Raw genomic sequence first — 19,278 nt, forward strand, 5'->3', positions numbered from 1 at the left:
CATGTGACTTTGGGCAAGTCACTTAACCCCAATTGCCCCTCCAAAAAGCAAAAATAAATAAATAAATAAAAAGAATGGAAACAGGTATCAAGAGGGAAAATATTTGCAACCAAGTTCTCTGATCTAAGAGATATAAAGAACTGATTCAATTTTATAAGACTTAGAGTCATTCTTCAATAGACAGTCAAAGGATATGGATAAGCAGTTCTCAAAGGAAGAAATCCAAGCTGTCAATCATATGAAAAAATACTCTAAAATTACTAATAATTAGAAAAAATATAAATGAAAGCAACACTGGTGTAAATTAGGTTGTAAGTTAAAAGCAATCCAACTCACATCTATCAGACTGGGAAAGAAGACAAAAAAGGAAAATGACAAATGTGGGAGGGGTTGTAGAAAAACATGTACTCTAGTGAGTTGCTGATGGAGCTATTAATTGTTCTAGCCCTTCTGGAAAGCATACCCTTTGTCTCAGTCAAATCACTATTAAACTTACATTTTAAAGAGATCAAAGAGGGCAGGTAGGTGGCGCAGTGAGTAAAGCACTGGTCCTGGAGTCAGGAGGACCTGAATTCGGTTCCAGCCTCAGACACTTAACACCCACTCAAAAAAACTAGCCATGTAACCTTGGGCAGGTTACTTAACCCCAATTGCCCTCCAAAAAAAAAGGCAAAAAAAAAAAAAGAGATCAAAGAAAGAGGAAAAGGATCTTTATGTATAAAAATATGATTAGCAGCTCTTTTTGTGATAGTCCAAAAATAGAAAGTAAGGTGTTATATTCCAATGGAAAGAAGCTAAAAAAAGATGTAAGGAATATTATTATGCCATAAGAAATGATCAATTGGACAGACCTCTATGAACTGATGCAGAGTGAAGTGAGCAGAACTAGGAAAACAATTTATAGAAGGTGGAAAACAACTTTGAAAAACTTTAGAACTCTCATCACATTTGTCTATATTAAAGTTCACACCAATACAGATAAAAGCAATCCATAGCATATGTTAAACTATCCATGCATGTTAACTATCCACATAAAACTAGTACAGCACCTATCACATCTCAACTCTTGGCGGCATAGCACCAACAATCAAGAGAACCTGACAGGAGACCATAATACAAATATTAATATCATAAAACCATATGAGCAGTCTCCTTAAAATAGAACAGAGAAATTTGGGGATGTGGTCACAGTAGGGGCACAGAATCACAACCCACCTCACCAATGTGTAGGAATAGCAGTAGGGTCCCTAATCTTCAAAAGCAGCACTCTAGTGCCCCTCTTGGTATCCACATAAAACTAGTACAGCTCTTACCAGATTATTAAAATATGCATAAAGATATTTACTTATTACAACTTCTGAAAATGTTACCAAAAAAATCAATTTCTTGTTTAGAGAAACACACATACCTCTTTTGTCTGATTTGCCTTGGCAACTGCCTCCTGTGTTAAGCGTTCCTGAACCAAAATACGAATTGCCTAGTAGATTAAAAAAAAAACTTTTTAATCTTTCTTTTTTACATAGATGGGTAAATTAAATGACATGTCATCCTTTTATTTCTGTGACTCAGTAGTACAATGGTATCCAATGGTATTAATCAGAATTCACCAAAGTGGAGAATAATGGCTACAATATGTAGTTTAGGTTTCTCATCCCCACCCTCACCTGCCTTTAAAACTCCTTCCCCCCTTCCCACCACCATCCTTAACACAGAAAAACTGTTGCTGCTGAGAAGATATTTTTCTCCAGTTTTGGTTAATTAAAAATGACTCTTATGTATCTTAAAATTTCAGTTATTTCAAAGAACATACTACATTTAACAACATATTAAAAATAATTCAAAACAACATTTTTTTCCTCACACTTTTTTCAGGTAAAGCATGAAAACTATAAAAGTCTTACTGGCCTAAGACACAGATTGGCTACCCCACCACAATACAGATTCCCAAATACAAGGGTAATGGTATTTCACCCCAGGGCTCCAACACACCTATTTCTATACACAGAAAATCTTGTTTACTGATTAGTGGTCTTATTTACAAGATACAAAGTATGCTACACCACAGTAGCACCATGTACTATATTGTATGTGTATCTGACCACTGCATGCATGTATGTATATACATATATATGTCTTTTAAAATTTCATAGTATCCATTTCAAATATGTTTTATTTAAGAACATAACACATACTTTGCAGAATTATGGTATTTTTTAAAAGAAAGATAAACACAGTATTTCTCTCATAATAATTTAAGAATATAAACCGACCTTAAGCATTACCAAGTAATCATCATGACGCTGGATCTGAAGAAGGTTGGCCAAAGCCATTACTCCTGCCTTAAAATCAGGATTATTCACTGAAAGACAAATACATACAAAAGTTTATTTCATATTTATTTATAGAGGTATAATATAGATTTAGACTACTATTTGGCTGGGAACTAAAAAAAGGGCATATAGAATTTCTGATCCAAGAATTATCCAAAAGAACATGCAAAATTAAAATCCCAGCACTAATAAATATGATGGTAAAAAGTACTTGTTTTTCTTCAATGGTATTCATGCATTCAATCTAAAGGACTGGTGAGTAATTTTATTCTCATAAATTTTATCCTATGTAATTCTTTTTCTACAAAACACACATAAGTAGTCTTTTTCATTAATATTTCTTTCTAAAACGAACAATATAATATGCAGCTTCCGAGAACCCCAAAAGCTTATTAGTTCACATGAATGAAAACTCAAAAAAAGAGGTCAAAAAGTTAATCATTGGTAATTATTTTTTTATAAGCTAACTAATTAGTCTTCACTTAAAGCAAACAAAAAATAGTAAAAAGTAAAGATTGACTAAAAGAGGTTGAAACAGTGGAACCTATCAGTATGCCTAAGCAAAAACTGAGTCTCACTGGGTTAAATTATTTCAAATCTAATTATTTTTGTGACCAATAGAAGACGCCAATAATCTCCATCTTGCTTTAACAACAACATAATTATGATACTATCACTGAATAGGTTATTTTTCAACATAAGGATGCTCTGAAAATCTTATCCTTAGGCAATTTTGCACATTATGTTATTTTACATTAATTTCCCTTTCATATTGATATTTTACTAAAGATAAAACAGTAATAACATGAAATCATAAAAAATGCGTTCTGCTCTAGTTAGCTCAGACTTATGCTCTGAACAGTCTTATGATTAATTGGTATATAATACACTGATTTTAATAAAACATACATTAAGTCTCTCCCCCAATCTACCTTAGACAAGAATTCCATTTCTTTTTAAGAAAAATAAAGAATTAGTCAAATGGAAAGAGTGAAAATCAATTCAAAATGATCAAGTTGAATTTTAAACACTGAAGTTTTATTATTAATACCCCTGAGTATCTTTGTAACCATTCAGATTCACCATATAACTGGTCCCCTTTTTTTTTTTAACCCATTTAGTAATTAAGACTTACAGTTGGGTATCCGCGGCATGTATGTAATGAAGTGGTCTATAGAGCAGAACACTTTAAATGCACTGGAACCTTGCTATCCATAAACATGATTATGGTATTATTAATTGATTTTAAAAAGGAAGTCTTTCCTTCTAAAAGTATGCTCATCAATTTAAAATTTCTTCAGAAAAATCAAATATATTCATACATAGGTCAATTTATTTTACTTAAAAATAAACACAATTTTCCTTTCTTACAAAACCATGACACCATCCTGAGAAAGGCAAATGAATGGAAGCATATTATGTAACATCCTAAGGATAAGACTTCAGAAAACCATTGCATTAAAAAAATTTGATTTTAATCTAACACAAATAATTATTTATCCTAGGCTAACTTTGTATCCATTTGAAGAATTCTTCATTTGTTTACTAAAATAAACCTATACTGAAAGATTTAATTCTAAACAGAAAATAAAAACAAAAATATTTTAGCTAAATTAGTAATAGCAAACAATCTTTACTCAGTTGCACACTTACCATCCAAATTTATCAGTGGCTCTACATTTTTAGCTGCATTGTCAGCATTTTTAGCATTATCTGGTGTAGAATCCTTGTATTTGTTAGCTATAAGAAAAGCATAAATTAATTAGTTATAACAGCAGTAATGTGTTAATATAATAATTAAAGTTGCATGCCATATTAGTTTACTTAGGATAAGTAAAAAACTACCCTGGAGAAAATAAAGGTAAGGGGACAGGTAGGTTAAATATTTTAATAAGTCTTAAGATAACTTTACTAAGTAGATAAACCAAATGCATTTACAAGTTGTTCAACACTTACCTCAACCATTCTGATACCACTGTATTTATAACACTCTAATTTTCAAGGATCCTTACCTAAGCATTTCCTCTTGGTCTTCTCCTTCTGCTTTACTGACCACAACATACTGCCAAGACTTCACCATTTTAATGACATGCTCTGACAAGCATGATATGAACTGTGATAACAAATGAGTAATACACAAATGACATCTATATAGCCACCAGGGCTTTAGAAAAAAGCTGTAAAATGGCCTAGTAAAGACATTCAGCAAGATGGTCTGGCTTTAAGTTTCAATTAATCCAAAATGGACAGTGCCTCCAGAATCAGGTAGACTGAATCCAAGAACAGTTGCACAGAAAGTGCTACCAAGGAATATTCATCTATAACTTCTCAGTGACTTCTCTAATTCTGTTAGAGAGTCCAACATCATATTGATACATTTCCAACATAATGTGAATGGTATCAACGTGGTACATTCGCTCAGAAACACACACACACTTACACACACAGATACACTTAAATGCTTTTGAGATCTGAAGGTAAGTACATTCATTTATTTTAATATCAAAAAAGGATATTCCCCTATTTACCAACGTAGTGGGAAATGAACTTCAAGAAACACAACTAGGTACTTTCTTCTCTCCTTCCTATTCTGGGAATAAGACTGTGGATTCTCATATTGCTAGCCTACATAGAGGAAGCTCCTATCTCTCTGAGAGACATATATCCCCATCCAGGAATCTACATGCTAAGGGTTAGAGATAAACAAATAATTACCCAACAACAAGTTAGGAAGAAAGGACAAATCTTTGAAGATTTTTTTGAATAAGTAATATATTTTTCCTAATCCCAACATTTATGTTGAATAGTATTATGTACTGTTGCATTCTTCTTGTGACAGCAGACAACACGCAAATTGATTCCAGATGTTTTTACAGAAACTGTGAACATTTTTTTAATTATATGCACTTTTTAAACATACCATGTATCCCCAATAATAAGACACTGTCTTATTAATTTTTTTGGACAGAAAAACACCAGAGGGCTTATTTTCAGGGGAGGGCTTATTTTAATGAACATTGACAGCAATTTTAATAAACAGGTAAATGTGAACAAAAAAATGTACCTTTATTCAATAATGAATTCAATAAAGAACAGGATGACGCGCTCACTGCTGCAGCTCTGATCGGATGCAGCGCGTGCCACTCCGTGCTTTTCACCCGGGAGGGGGGGGGGGATTGTGGAAAAAAGGGGGTACTGTAATGTAGCTGTAGCGCAAGGGATCACCTTCACTACAGTAGCAATCTCAATAGGGCTTATTTTCGGGGGAGGGCTTATTTTAGAGGAATCTTACACAGTAAGGAGAGGGCTTATTTTCGGGATAGGTCTTATTATCGGGGAAACATGGTACTACATCAAGCCAAAATAACCTTTTCTGAATAGTAGAGTAACTGTCAAAAGGCACTGTTTTGTTGAAATTGCCTATAAATTGTAGAAAGTGGATTACCTATTCTTAAAAGCAAAATATATATCTTAAGGTCATAGATTTCACAAATAAATTCAATTTTTAAAATACATTTCCTCCCAAATAAAACATTTAATATAGTTTAGTAAAATTGCATCTATTTTCTTTCACTAAAATTTTACCTAAGAAGAAAAGTTGTTTCTCTCCTAAAATTTCATCATCTTATTTACCAAAAGATCAAAACATCTCAGTATTTCAAAAACACAATAATTTATGCTGCCCTAAACATTAGATGGTTTAGAACTACAGATTAGGATTTTAGAAAAGGAATAATTATTAAATATATGATTCTAAAATAAGCCATCACTGAATACTATGCAAACTACAGTGTTCTTGTATAGATGATTTTCTAAGAAGAGAAAATATGTGTTGAAATATAACTTTAAATTTTAAATCTCTAATAAAATTATTTTTAAACCATCAACTTTCTCAAGGAAATGAAAAAAATATTTGCCTCTCCCTGCCCAGTATGTGTTTTAAGAAATGGCTATGCAGATCAAATATCAATATATTGCAGACTATGGCTAATAACACAAAACAACAAATTAATTAAACAATTCATGCTGTAAAAACTTGAAACAGATTCTTGCCATTCTAAATGACCTAATACACAAAATCAGATTCTAGGTTAGGTGTGGATAAAGTATTGGGCCTTGAATCAGAAAGAGCTAAGTTCAAATCCAGTCTCAGAAACTTACTAGCTGTGTGACCTTGGTCCAATCACTTTACTTCTGTCTGCTTCATTTTCCTCAATTGTAAAATGGGCATATCAATAGTTCCTAACTCACAGGGTTGTTGTGAAGACCAAATGAGATAATATTTGTATGATGCCTGACACGTGGCAGGCTCTTGGTAAGTGCTTGTTCCCTTCTCTCCTTCCCCTCTCATTTAACAAAGTAATCTTCTTTTTTCCTTGTATAACTTTCCCCTTTACATTATTTAAATATGTAGTATTTGTTACCACTAATAATAACAATAATACTTTAAACTGACTTTTTTTCTAAATTAAGTTAGATTTTTGCCACTCGTTACAAAAAGTCAGTTATCAAATTACAGGTTAACAAAAAAATAAAATATTAGTAAATAGGCTAAAGCAACATATTTGAAAAATTATATATACATATACATATATACATACATACATATATATATATGTGTGTGTGTGTGTGTGTGTGTGTGTGTATATATAGCTAGGTGATAGAGAGCTGGAAGCCAAGAAGATTGGAGTTCAAATCTGGCCTCTGTGACTTCAGGCAACTAACTCTCTGTCGGTCTTAATTTCCTAAATTGTAAAATAGGGATTATAACATCACCTACTTCCCAGGGCCACTGTGAGGATCAAATGAGATAACATTTGTAAAGTGCTTAGCACACTGCCTGGCATAAAGTAGGAGTTATATAAAAAAGTTTGTTATCATTATTAATATTATTCCCAAGTAAACTACATTATTGGAAAAATTGTAGGAGAATCTCCCATACCTCTCCATCTCCCCATTCTTCTGTCCTGGACTTTCTTTTCTTGTCTAAACCCTCTCATTTGCCAGCCTTGTCAGCTCTCATAAATTAATTATCACCTCTATGCAAATCACTCTCACAATCCTATCAGGTGCCCAAAGGAAAACCAGGCTCTACCCTCTGCCATTATGCCCTCTGGACTACCAAGCCAGATGGTTTCTTATCTGCCCTATCAAAATGCCACCTTCCTCCCTCCTCCTTCCTCCTTTACCTGGGACAGCTCATACACATTAAGGACCTCTGGCCTTTGCCATGTGCCTTGCCATTGCACTATAAACCTTTCTATCCATTCTGCAGCTGAACCCTCCCGTGTGTTCTTTCCCCCAATCAGACTGTGAGCTTATTGAGAGAAGAGATTATCTAGTTTTTCCCTCTGTGCTCCAGCATTTAGCACAATGCTTGACATATACTAAGACTTTTAAAATGATTTTCATTCATTCATTCACTCATTTATTCATTCATTCATCTAGCCCTAAATTCTCTCTCAAGCTCCAGGCCCACATCAATTACTTGCTGGATATTTAAAACTGCATGTCTAGGGGCGGCTAGGTGGTGCAGTGAGTAGAGCATTGGCCCCGGAGTCAGGAGGACCCAAGCTCGGTTCTGGCCTCATACACTTAACACCCACACAAAAATACTAGCCTGTAACTTTGGGCAAGTTACTTAACTCCAATTGCCCTCCAAAAAGCAAAAAAAAATAAAAAAAACAAACCCACAAATAAAAAAAAACTGCATGTCTAATATACATCTCAAAAACTGATGTTCATTATCCTATCCCAAACCTATCCCTCTTCCCAACTTCCCTATTTCTATTAAGGACATCTAGTCTTCTAGGTTAGTAATCCTGAAGTTACTCTATATTCTACTATCCCTTACCCTTCATATCCAATCAGTTGCTACAGCTTTCCATTTCTACATCCATATTTCTCTCAATCTACCCCTTCTCTTCACTCACACAGTTGCTATTTAGTTCAGACCCTCATCAGCTCTAGCCTAGATTATTAAAACAGTCTTCTGAATGCTCCCTCTGGTTCAAGTCTCTAACTATTTCAAGTCATCTTCCACCATATGTCATATACCCAAGTCACTATGGCTTGGAAAGGGGGAGAAGGGGTAGGACTTAAGGACTGCTAGATACTGGCAGCCAGGTTACTAGGTTACTGCTGTACCTGGAGACTCTCAAAACCTCCAAATATTCTGGCACACTGGGTGGCTCTACTATGACAGATTTATTGGAGATCACAGACAACAGACAACTAAGGATGGGCAGTCTTAGATGGAGTGAAATTTGCATTACAGGAGGGAATTTCCAAATCAATGATATCACAAATACATTTGTGCAAAAGTAAATAAAGGAAGCATGGTAATATGAAACTAGCACTTTTAACTGTATAGATATGTTAAGGAAATATCATAAACATTCTACTTTTTGAATTAACCATTCACAATTCAATCTGGCCAATGGAGGAAGTTCCATTCAGCCACTGACCCCACTGACTGACTAGAACCAAGCATTAGGAGTTCACTCCAATGATCGACCATACAATGTGGCAGGTATTATTTTTACTAAAGGATAACATACTTCTGGGTGTTGCTACAAACTCTAGTAAAGACATTAAGAATTTACCTCTACAACAGCATCACAAAGTTGCTCTGCCAAAAACAGATCATTATGAAACTTGTTCTTGAAATCTGATTAATCTAGAAGTGGACTATTCCTCAAAAAATAGCATCTTATAGTCAAGGCTGATTATAAGAGTCCTAACTAAGGAACATCATTCAAAAAAGCATCAGCTCAGACACAAAATCACATTTCTGACTTGGCTGCATACCTTGGGACTTCTCTGACTGACTTTTCCATCATACCTCCAAGCAGCTCATTATTGGAATGGCCTTATCATCCTGTAAGATCTCATCAGTTTTGGAACTTCACTTCATCACTACCCTCTGCTTCTCTAATTAAATGATGGGGCCATGAATTCCAAACCTTCACTTAAAGAGAAATCTCAGTTTAGACATCTCATTTCTCATCTGGCCACATGATCTTGAGACTTCTCTTACTGCCTTTCCACCATGCCCTAGCAACAAGCCTTTTTTTTTTATATTTGCATCACCAATGCATGGCACAGTGCCTGCCACATATTAGGTTCTTAATTATTGATCATCTTGCTGCACAACTACAGTTATTCAAAACCCTAATAAATGCTTGGAGGTGTAGCTTGATGCAAAGAGACACTTAAAAATAATTAATAATATAAATCATTAATAATAATCACTTTGCCCTGTGATGGAGATGATATGTAGCCAGGCTAAGTACAGGGGCATTTATCTTTAGTTTTGATAGATTCAGCTTCCCTTGCTTGCTCACAAAAACACAATATATTGATTGCAGATCATAAAGATATGGCGATTCATGTGGTTTTACGCACCCATCAAGTCTGATGTACCTTAGACGCTACTTGGCTGGGTCTTTATATACCCCTATGTAACCATTGTAGCTAGGTGGTATAGTGTATTAAGTGCTGGAACTATAGTCAGGAAGATTCACCTTCATGAGTTCAAATCTGGCCTCAGATACTTCCTAGCTAGGTGACCCTGGGCAAGTCACTAAACTCTTTCCTTCAGTTTCCCCATCTGTAAAGTGAGCTGGAGAAGGAAATGGCAAACCACTCCAGTATTTTTGCCAAGAAAACTCCATATAGGGTCACAAAGAATAGAAAACAAAAGAACAACAACAATCAAGAACAATCAAGAAGCTGTATAAAGAATGCCAGGAAAAATCAGATTGCTAGGGCATCCGATTTTTAGGTAAAGCTTCCCCATGCTGTGGGTGAGAAAAAAAAAGCTGTGTTGGGAAAATGCTGGTTGTATCACACAGGGCCCTTTTGATATCAGAAATTTAAATAAGAGCTAAGTAACCAAGACAACATAGATTTGGAGTCAAAAGAAATGTAAATACTTATTAGTTTTTGACCTTGAAAAAGTCAAACTGTCAGAGCTCCTTTGTGTGTATACATAGTGATATTAATATTTATATTATCTACCTTATAAAATTATGACAGATTTACAAACTGTAAAGAGTTATACAACCATGAAATATTATTGAAAATTTTCTCTCCAAGTGAGGGTTGGGAGGTGGGGAGTTTGGCAGGTGGGAGGGTGGTATTATCTGTAGCTTAAATTATTCAGGCATATTTCAGACCCAATCTATTTATTTAATATTGCTGGCATAACACCATATTCTCATAGTCATGTAAGTAACATAGGAAAAAACAATCAAATGAAAATAACATCATCATGTTTATAGAGTCTGATGACCTACAAAGCACTTTCCCCACAATACTATGAGTCAGCTAATACAAGCATTATGCCCATTCTTACAGATGATGAAAATGGATTTAACTGACTTGTCATGGTCACAAAGTACCTGAGAAATGATTTGAACTCAGGTCTCTTGATTCGAAGTTCATAGTTTTTTTCTTATGATCCTCAGGACCATGTAAATTGTAAAGCAATATTCCAAGTATAAAATATTTTCAGTTATTCACACACCACTGAACTTCATGTAGAGACTCGACCTTTAATTTTCACTGCCAGAAGGAACACCAAGGTGGGGAAACTCCCTAAATTAATCTAACACTTCTATGCCAAAGAGTTTACTAGAGCACTAAGAGATTAAGTGTCTTTCACATAGGCAGAACTTGAATTACATGGTCATTCCTGACTTGAAAGACAGTTTTCTAACCACTATGCATGCTACTTCTCTAACTCATGTACTCCAGACAAACCATAATATTCACCATTACATGAACAAGTCACACAACCTAGATTCTCCCCATCCATCCTTAGATATGTTATTAAATATTAAGGAAATGTTATTATAGGTCCTATTCTGAACTCATTGGTACTGCCTGAATAGAAAAACTGTCAGTACTTAAATCTGAAGAGATAATGTCCTGTTCTGAAATCCTTTTGTTTCATCTTTATCAATGGCCTAACCAGTTTCTAAATGTTATCTAAGTCAGATTTCAGGAAGGAACTTTGAACTTCCTGAATATAAATTAGGGTGGCCAAAAAACTGAGATCAATAAAATTAAGATCAGTATTTCTTTCTCCAACCTTGACCAGAATAAATTTTTTGGGAAGATGGTTGATACATATTAAATTACTATCATTCTGTTTAAACTCTAACTTAAACTTTGTATCCTTGTTTACCCTTGAATGTGGAGTATTGCCTTTGTTTCATGATTATTATAAAATGAGTCAGGGAGAATTCAACAAAGAATAAACTCTTTCCTTTCATTTTCTCTCTAAAAAGACCAATCCTTAAAATTTAATTCATAATTTTGTTAAGAAATCTGAAAAGCTTCTACCAAAAAGAGTGCTGAGTTTTCTTCAACAATCTTCACCTTCTGAAATGCTATGGGACCAAATCACATGTTATATCCTTCATTAAGCTTTCACTGACTCCTTGGTGCAAAATAACCTCTTCCTTCTTAGAATTTTGACAACTCTTATGATTTTGTTTCTTTTGGCATGACCCTCAGCAAACTACTTAGTCTCAAAGGAACTATGAAATACCATATTTTCCTTTGTATTATTGTTACTTGCAAAACAAGCCTCACTGTCCTTAAATTATTTTAGCTTATATAAGGTCTCTGGTGTCAGGAACCATGTATTACTCATCTCTGAATGTTACTCATTGCCTAGCAATGTGTTCAAATTTGTTGAGATGAACTCAAATTTTAAATATATGTGATGACATCAATCTGAAGTTCCTTTCAAGATGCATATTGCAAACCAATCATGCCTGCCTAGCTCATGTGACACTTATTCATGGCCTCCCATCATTTCACCAGGGTATCTGCCAGTGCTAGAGACCTTTCAAATTTTTCCTGACATCATAAGGGTACAAATAGAAAACACTGGATACTTTTTCCCTTAATCACATGACCAACTCATCTTCTCTTTCTACTATACATTTTCTTGATAACATTTTTATCCTACTTTTGAATTAACTAGAAGTTCAAAGAACCAAACTATAGGCTTGACTTTGATATGGAAATGTTCTTCCACTGTTCATTTATCTTTTAATCCATAAGCTATAATAGTGTACTGACATAGGATTCCAACTTTAGAGCTGGATAGACATATAGAGATTAATCTAATCACATTTAACAGATAAGAGATAGCACAGTGAATAGAGCACTGGACTCTGAGTTGGGAAGACCAGAGTTCAAATCCAGTTTCAGATACTTTTTATTCAAATACTGAGCAAGTCACTTAAACAGTCTGCCTCAGTTTCCTTATCTGTAAAATGAAGATAATAAACAGCACCTACCTCACAGAGTTGTTGCAAGGATCAAAGATAATATTTATAAAGTGCATAGAGCACAGTGCCTGGCACACAGTAGGTGCCTAATAAATGCTTGCTCCCTTCCCTCCTTTCCCCCTCATTTGACAGATGATAAAACTAAGACCAGAGAGGCTAACTTGCCCAAGGTCACCAAGAGTACTAAGTAAACGAGGTGGGATTCAAACCCAGGTTCTCTCACTCTAAAAATCCAGTATTCTTTCCATTCCAATAGATCAAAGTGCCTCTAGAAAATCTAAGGACCAATAAAATAATGATGAGAAATGTGCTTTGAATTTCTTTTGCTAATGGAGCTTTTATTTAAATAAGATTTTATTCTTCTGTTATAAAACTATAACTTCTCAGTGAGATCAAAGAAAGAAAGGAAGAAATAAAAACTTTTCTAAACAGACTTAAAAAAGGAAAGGGAATTGCAGCTTTTAAAAAAGGATTCAAATAAAAAGATTATTCTTAAAGACTCCCATATCACGTCTTTTCATAGTCAATCACTGAATATATAATTAAAGCACAGGTAAAAATCATACCGTTATCACCATATTCTAGTCTAACAGCTAAACCAAGAAGCCAATCAATAGTTTCTTGTCTCTCTTGAATCTTGAAAGGGCAGTTAACATCTTTCAGATACTGTGAAAGAAAAGAAAAAGAGCTGGTTCATTATCACTAGTTAAATTGCAACATACAGTCAAGAATCAGAAATACATAAATAAGCCATAGTGTCTATATTTAGGTAAACAATTGTGTATTGATTAAGCCATCTAGGACACAATGAGCCTTATATGTCTAATTCTTAAACCAACGGGTGATTAGAGCAACAAAATACCACTACCATAAAATTTAGACACCCAAGTTAAGTGCTGTTCTTCATTATAGCCCCTTTGTGATTCATTCATTCAACATTCATCTAAGCACTCTCTACATGTCAGATACCACACAGGTGCTGGGAAAACTTGTCCTTGACATGCAGAAGGTTACATTCTATCAGGGGAAACATGAATACAAAAAGGAAACATAGATACAAAAAGGAAATAGAAAGTAATGTATGGGTAGGACAGCAAAAGAAACTGGAAAAGTTGAGGACAGGTCTCTTATAGAAAACAGCAAAGTAAAAGACTAACAGGTAGGGAATTTGGGTGATTCAAAAAATGGTAGTGACCCTGACAATAATAAAGAAATTATAAAGAGGAGAGGATTTAGGATGGAAAGGTAACAAGTTGTTTTTAACATTCCGAATGGAAAATTTTGGAACATCTCTTTAGAAATGTTTAATATATAGTCACTAGTGTACAACTGAAGCTCAGAAGAGAAACTGGGGCTAGATATGTAGATCTGGGATTCATCCACAAAACACTGTTGGAATGCAGGTTTTAGATCTGTTTTCAAGTAATATTCAATTTCAAGTAAAAAGAACCTAAAAGAAAGTTAGCCTCTATTTCATAACCATATCTTGTTTCAAACCTAAAATGAGATAACCTATCTTGATTATTCTTTTTATCAAACTTGACTTTGAAAATTCAATTTGTGACTTTTACAAATCTAAAATCCATTTTCAAAATGAAAATCATTTGCAACCACTGAAAATATTCAAAAGCATTTGCTGAGAATTTCAAATTCCCAGGTTCAAAGGATTTAATGTGGCATAGTGGAGAGAATTCTGGACTTGGAGTTAGGAAGGCCTGAATTCAAACTTTCTCTCAGCCACTTAACTTGCTGTGTTAACCCAGGGCAAATCCCATTAGGCTCCACACATGGGGAGAATATTAAAACCTACCTTAGAGAGTTGTCACACGGATTAAATGACACATAGTACATAGTTCTGCAAAGGTTATAGTAATATGTAAATGTTAGCTATTTAGTATTATCAGATCCAACTAAATTATTTTATAGATGAGGAAATCTGAGGGTCAGACTACAAAAGGAAAAAATCTGAGGGTCAGACTACATAGACATTTTGCCTGAGTAACACAGCAAGTTAAAAAACAAAAGCAGGATTCAAACACAGGAGAGGGTAATGTCATGAAAATGTAGACAGAAGAGATTATCTAAGGAGAACAGGTTAACAGAGAATGTCAAAAGCTGCAAAGAGGTAAAGAAGAATGAGAATTGAGAAAAGGCTATCAGATTTGACAATTAAACTTATTCACATTCCTGAGAACAGGGGTTTTTTTTTGGGGGGGGGGAGCGGGGTTGGTTGTTCAATATCATGGTAAATTCAGGTAAAAATAAGTGTGTTTAAAAACAGGACAAGAGGGGTGGCTAGGTGGTGACTCTGGCCCTGGAGTCAGGAGGACCTGAGTTCAAATTCAGCCTCAAACACTTAACACAAAAACTAGCTGTGTGACCTTGGGCAAGTCACTTAACCCCAATTGCTCTCCAAAAAAGCAAAAAAATAATTTGTAGAAGGCTAACAGGGGATACAATAATAGTATTTAAGTATATGAAGGCTTATCTTCTGGAAGGGGGATAAGACTTGTTCTATCTAGACTCAGAGGACAGAACCAGAAGTAATGGGGGGGGAGGGGGAAGGGGGTGGAGTTTTGAAGAGGCAAGTTTAAATGTGATGTCAGAACTACCAAAAGCAGAATAGGTTCTCCATCACAGGATATCCTCAAGAAAAATCTAGCTGACCACTTTACTATAACTAGTTTATGCTTAGTAGCTATTCTCTTCTGGGTACAGTTAGGAAAAGATGGTCTTTGAAGTTCCTTTTAACTATGTAATTTTGTGATTCTATGTGAGAACCCCACCTTTTGGAGGGCAGATGGTTAACATTCAGCTATGCTCTCTTACCAAGCTCTTCCTAATTATCAAGGCCTATGGCTTTATACAGGGATACAGTATATGTATATGGGATAGAATAAAGTTAATTGGCCTCTATACAGTTAACTAACCCATATGATCAGTCAAATCTACATTATCCACCAGATAATGGTCACAGCTTTTTTTTAAATGTACAATTAGAATGAGTTTGCCACATTCTTTTATATAATATTTACCGACATATTAGAACAGGTTGTTCTCCTTATGAAATTGTAAGTATTGGTAAAAAAAAATTATAAAAATTTAGAATATTTTCTATATCCCTTCCAACACTAAATTCTATTATCGTAAAGGTGGGTTAAAATGTGTATTGCTGCATCTGATAAACAAAATCCTATTTAAATTGTTATTATTTTTATCAGTCACACCAAACACCTTCTATAATGGGCACTACTAATTATCAACAGACACCAATCAGTGAAGGACAGGTTCATCTTGGATAAAGATGTTATATAGTTAGAAAGGTCAAGGAGAGATTTGCAAATGGGGTGAAATCTGCAAATATTAACTGCTAAATAACAAAAATCACACATGAGTCTCTTAATAGTCAAAAAAGTATTTTAGATAAGATATGAGATAATTCATTGGGGGACAGGGATACAAGGAGGTGGAATATGCAACAACATGCAATAGTAGATGGGGCCCTACCCTTAGGTGAGGAAGATCTGGGTTCAAGTCTTACCCAAGAAACATACGAGCTAGGAAAACACAGGTATATCAACTAACCTCTCAATGTCCCAGGAAACTCTCTAAAACTATAAGTTATAGCCAAGTGGCTAACCTGAATTGGTGGAAGATGTTCCACATTAATAGTTACCCACATAAATAAAAATCATAGGGACGGACCCAATTCCTACTGCTCAAAAAAGGGGACAGGGAAGTATGGGAGGAAGGAATTTCTTTATTAGGAGAAGTATGAGGAAAAAAAAGAGAAAGATGGTTTTTTTTTACCTTTACAAAATGCAACCAATATTAGATGTGTCTAAGCAATATCAAAGAATAATCATACTATATTTATAAGCATTGTTTTTCAGATGTACATTATAGTCACATGGCTAGTGTTCAAAATATTCATATAAGACACTCTGAGACTGGAAGTCACCCTCTAGTACCCTGCCACTCCATAAAATGACCATGTCTCCTGCTGTTTTACAAGAAATTTTTAAAAACATAGGGAGAATCATATTCACAAGAGAATGAATGGGTTGCTGCAAATATGGACAGGGACAAAAACTAGCATTCAGCTTCACAATTTGAGGGTTCTCGAAAAAGGTAAAGCAAATGGTTCTACAAAAAAACCTCTGATACCATTAATTTACATACAATTTTTTAAAAAAATCTTCAGACAACCATATTTTTAACACAAAGGTTTACTTTTTTTCAGTTTCTGAAGACCTTTATAAACATAAATATATAAACATAAACTTTAAAATCAGCTTATTTACATGCCATCAACATTAAAATTACCAATCAGTTTTCATTTTTGGTTTCCCCTGGAAAATTAGGTTGCTTAAATAGATCTTGTTTCACTGGTTTAATTTCACTGTATTTACTTAAATATATATTACAAAAACTAAGAGGGTTGAAATTTTTAGTAATATTAGTATAGTATAACTAAATTACTGTGGGTTTCCTTAATCACTATCACCTACTTCACTATTCTTGATCTTTTTTTCAAATAAAATGTTTCTCAATTTTTTCATCTATAAAATAATAAGGTTGCACTAAATGGTATCTAATGTTTTCCAACTCTAAATCTGTGACCTTTCCTCCACGTAACAGATAAGAATCTGTTTCCATTCCAAAACTGAATGACCTGATTTGAAATGAAGTTTTATTTTTTAAAATGTTTACCTCTTTGACCCAGTGATTCATTACCTTTTCAAAGAACTTGGGCCATTCATTATTGTGGATGTTTCTTAAATTTCCTCTGTCTTCAATCTTGTAGTGTCTAATCTTTTGATCTTCAAGCCAAACAATAAAGTTTCTAAATTCTGTTTCATCTGTAGCAAAAATTTTAGACAAATCAGAATACAAGATTTTAGTCAAGTCAAAATAAAGACTGATAGTAATAACAAAATATGGACCTTCTTAAGTGTAATCTTTTCTATACATTTTAGTATAATCTTCATTATACAAATTAATTATTTCTAATTCTACTATGTCCTTCCTGAATATTAAAAATGAACAAACACTAAAAAGCAACAAAAGAAAACATCTTTAAAAATAAAATAAAATAAAAACTACTATAAAGCTATCCAAAAAATGAACAAAAGTAATATGAGCACATCAGTGGAGTAAGTAAAAATAGAAAAGATTACTATTAAGCCCCAACCGGTGAACTTTGCTTTGGGGGTCAGATCTACCTTAATAACATATAATTATAATATACAATAGCATAATAATTAGAGAATTAGGTAAAGCAATAAGTGAGATCCATAGAGTAATCCAAAGAACAGTGAAATGAAAAATAAAAACTTTCAAACAAAAGAATGAGAAAGATGGTATGAAGTGGGTGAAGACAGTAAGAAAAGTCCCTACTTTAAAATTTTTAGGCTTCTTAAATATTTAAAGTACTTTACTAAATATACATGTCCATTATAACAAAGTTATTTAAAGTATTACAAGTTTCAGCATATCAAAACACTGCTGATTCGTTTAGAATACCTACTAGAATACCTACAACGTATGTAGCAATTCAAGATCATCAAAGTATTTTACAAATTTTACATCATTTAATAGTCACAACAACCCAGTAAGGTAATCTTCGTTTTGCACATGAAACAAACTGAGGCTCATAGGCAATTAGATTTCTAAATTATGAATATTTTAAGATGTTATAGGGTTTATCTTAGGATTCTTTTATTAAACTACAATAGGCCAAAGGATTTGGACAAAACCTCTGAGGACCAGAGAGGTTTTTCTTTAATCTTTTATGCATTCTCCCTTGAACTTCCTTTGTACTTAATGCTTTCTGTACCACAATAAGCACATTACTGGTTGTCTTATTATCCGATTATAATGTACATTTTATCATATACTGCTCTGTTTTCTAGGTAGCTTCTTGAGCTATAATGGTGAGCTCCCTCGGCCCCGTGACCCTACCCAGGTAACTATTTCCCCCAGCACTTACACCATAACCGGGCATTCAACTAATACCAAAGGATCGGTTTTTATAGACAGGGAAATACTTCCTTTGGCTACACTCGGTTGGGTTTTCCCCCCTTTGCTTTAATGGAGGAGGGAAGAAGAGGTGGACTTACTTTGAAGGGGCTGAAAAAGGAAAATGCCGGCAGACAGAACTGAGAGGTGAAGGGGCCCCGCAGGGAGCCTGACTCCACACTGAAGCGCTCCAGAAATCAAAGGAAAGGGCTCGCACTAACGGGAGAGAGGAGTGTATGGAGAAAACGGGGAGGAAAGCCTAGTGAGGAGAGAGGCAGAGGCCCAAAGTGATGTGTCTACACAGAAAAGGTCGGGCACTGCGGAGCACGAGTGACGCATTCCCGGGCCTAACTCCAGCAAGGCCTGCTCTGGGCACTGGCCGCCTCCCTCACCTTTGCAGTTGAAGCCCGCGGGGTTGTGATAGTCGAGGGCCGTCAGCTTGCGGCGGAACATGGCACTGGCTTCTAGCTCGGTCGCCGTGGCACGCCAGGCACCAGGAGCTACAGCGGCAGGAGAAAAAAAAAAAAAGCAGCAGCAGCAAGGAAGCAAAGCAAAAGCAGATTCCCCCAAGGCCGAGTGACAAGCTCAGTAACTCCCAGCAGCCTGCGGGAGTTCAC

At 34.8% G+C, this 19,278-nt stretch overlaps 1 protein-coding gene across 1 annotated transcript in view; it reads right to left on the reverse strand.

Moving 5' to 3' along the window:
* Window positions 1-19,263, reverse strand: part of RTRAF (RNA transcription, translation and transport factor) — a 35,210-nt gene extending 15,947 nt beyond the window's left edge. The window contains exons 1-6 of the mRNA XM_069082239.1: window positions 19,054-19,263; window positions 17,378-17,502; window positions 13,207-13,306; window positions 3,984-4,070; window positions 2,271-2,359; window positions 1,409-1,477 (exon numbers count right to left, since the gene is read on the reverse strand). Of these exons, the coding sequence (XP_068938340.1) occupies window positions 1,409-1,477; window positions 2,271-2,359; window positions 3,984-4,070; window positions 13,207-13,306; window positions 17,378-17,502; window positions 19,054-19,114 (531 nt within the window). The 5' untranslated portion in view covers window positions 19,115-19,263. The remainder of the gene's footprint in view (window positions 1-1,408; window positions 1,478-2,270; window positions 2,360-3,983; window positions 4,071-13,206; window positions 13,307-17,377; window positions 17,503-19,053) is intronic.
* Window positions 19,264-19,278: the final 15 nt, after the last annotated feature.

The sequence above is a fragment of the Petaurus breviceps genome, unplaced genomic scaffold (assembly GCF_028583685.1).
Source record: "Petaurus breviceps papuanus isolate PSGF00001 unplaced genomic scaffold, PetGlider_PUasm1.0 164, whole genome shotgun sequence".
NCBI lineage: Eukaryota > Metazoa > Chordata > Mammalia > Diprotodontia > Petauridae > Petaurus > Petaurus breviceps.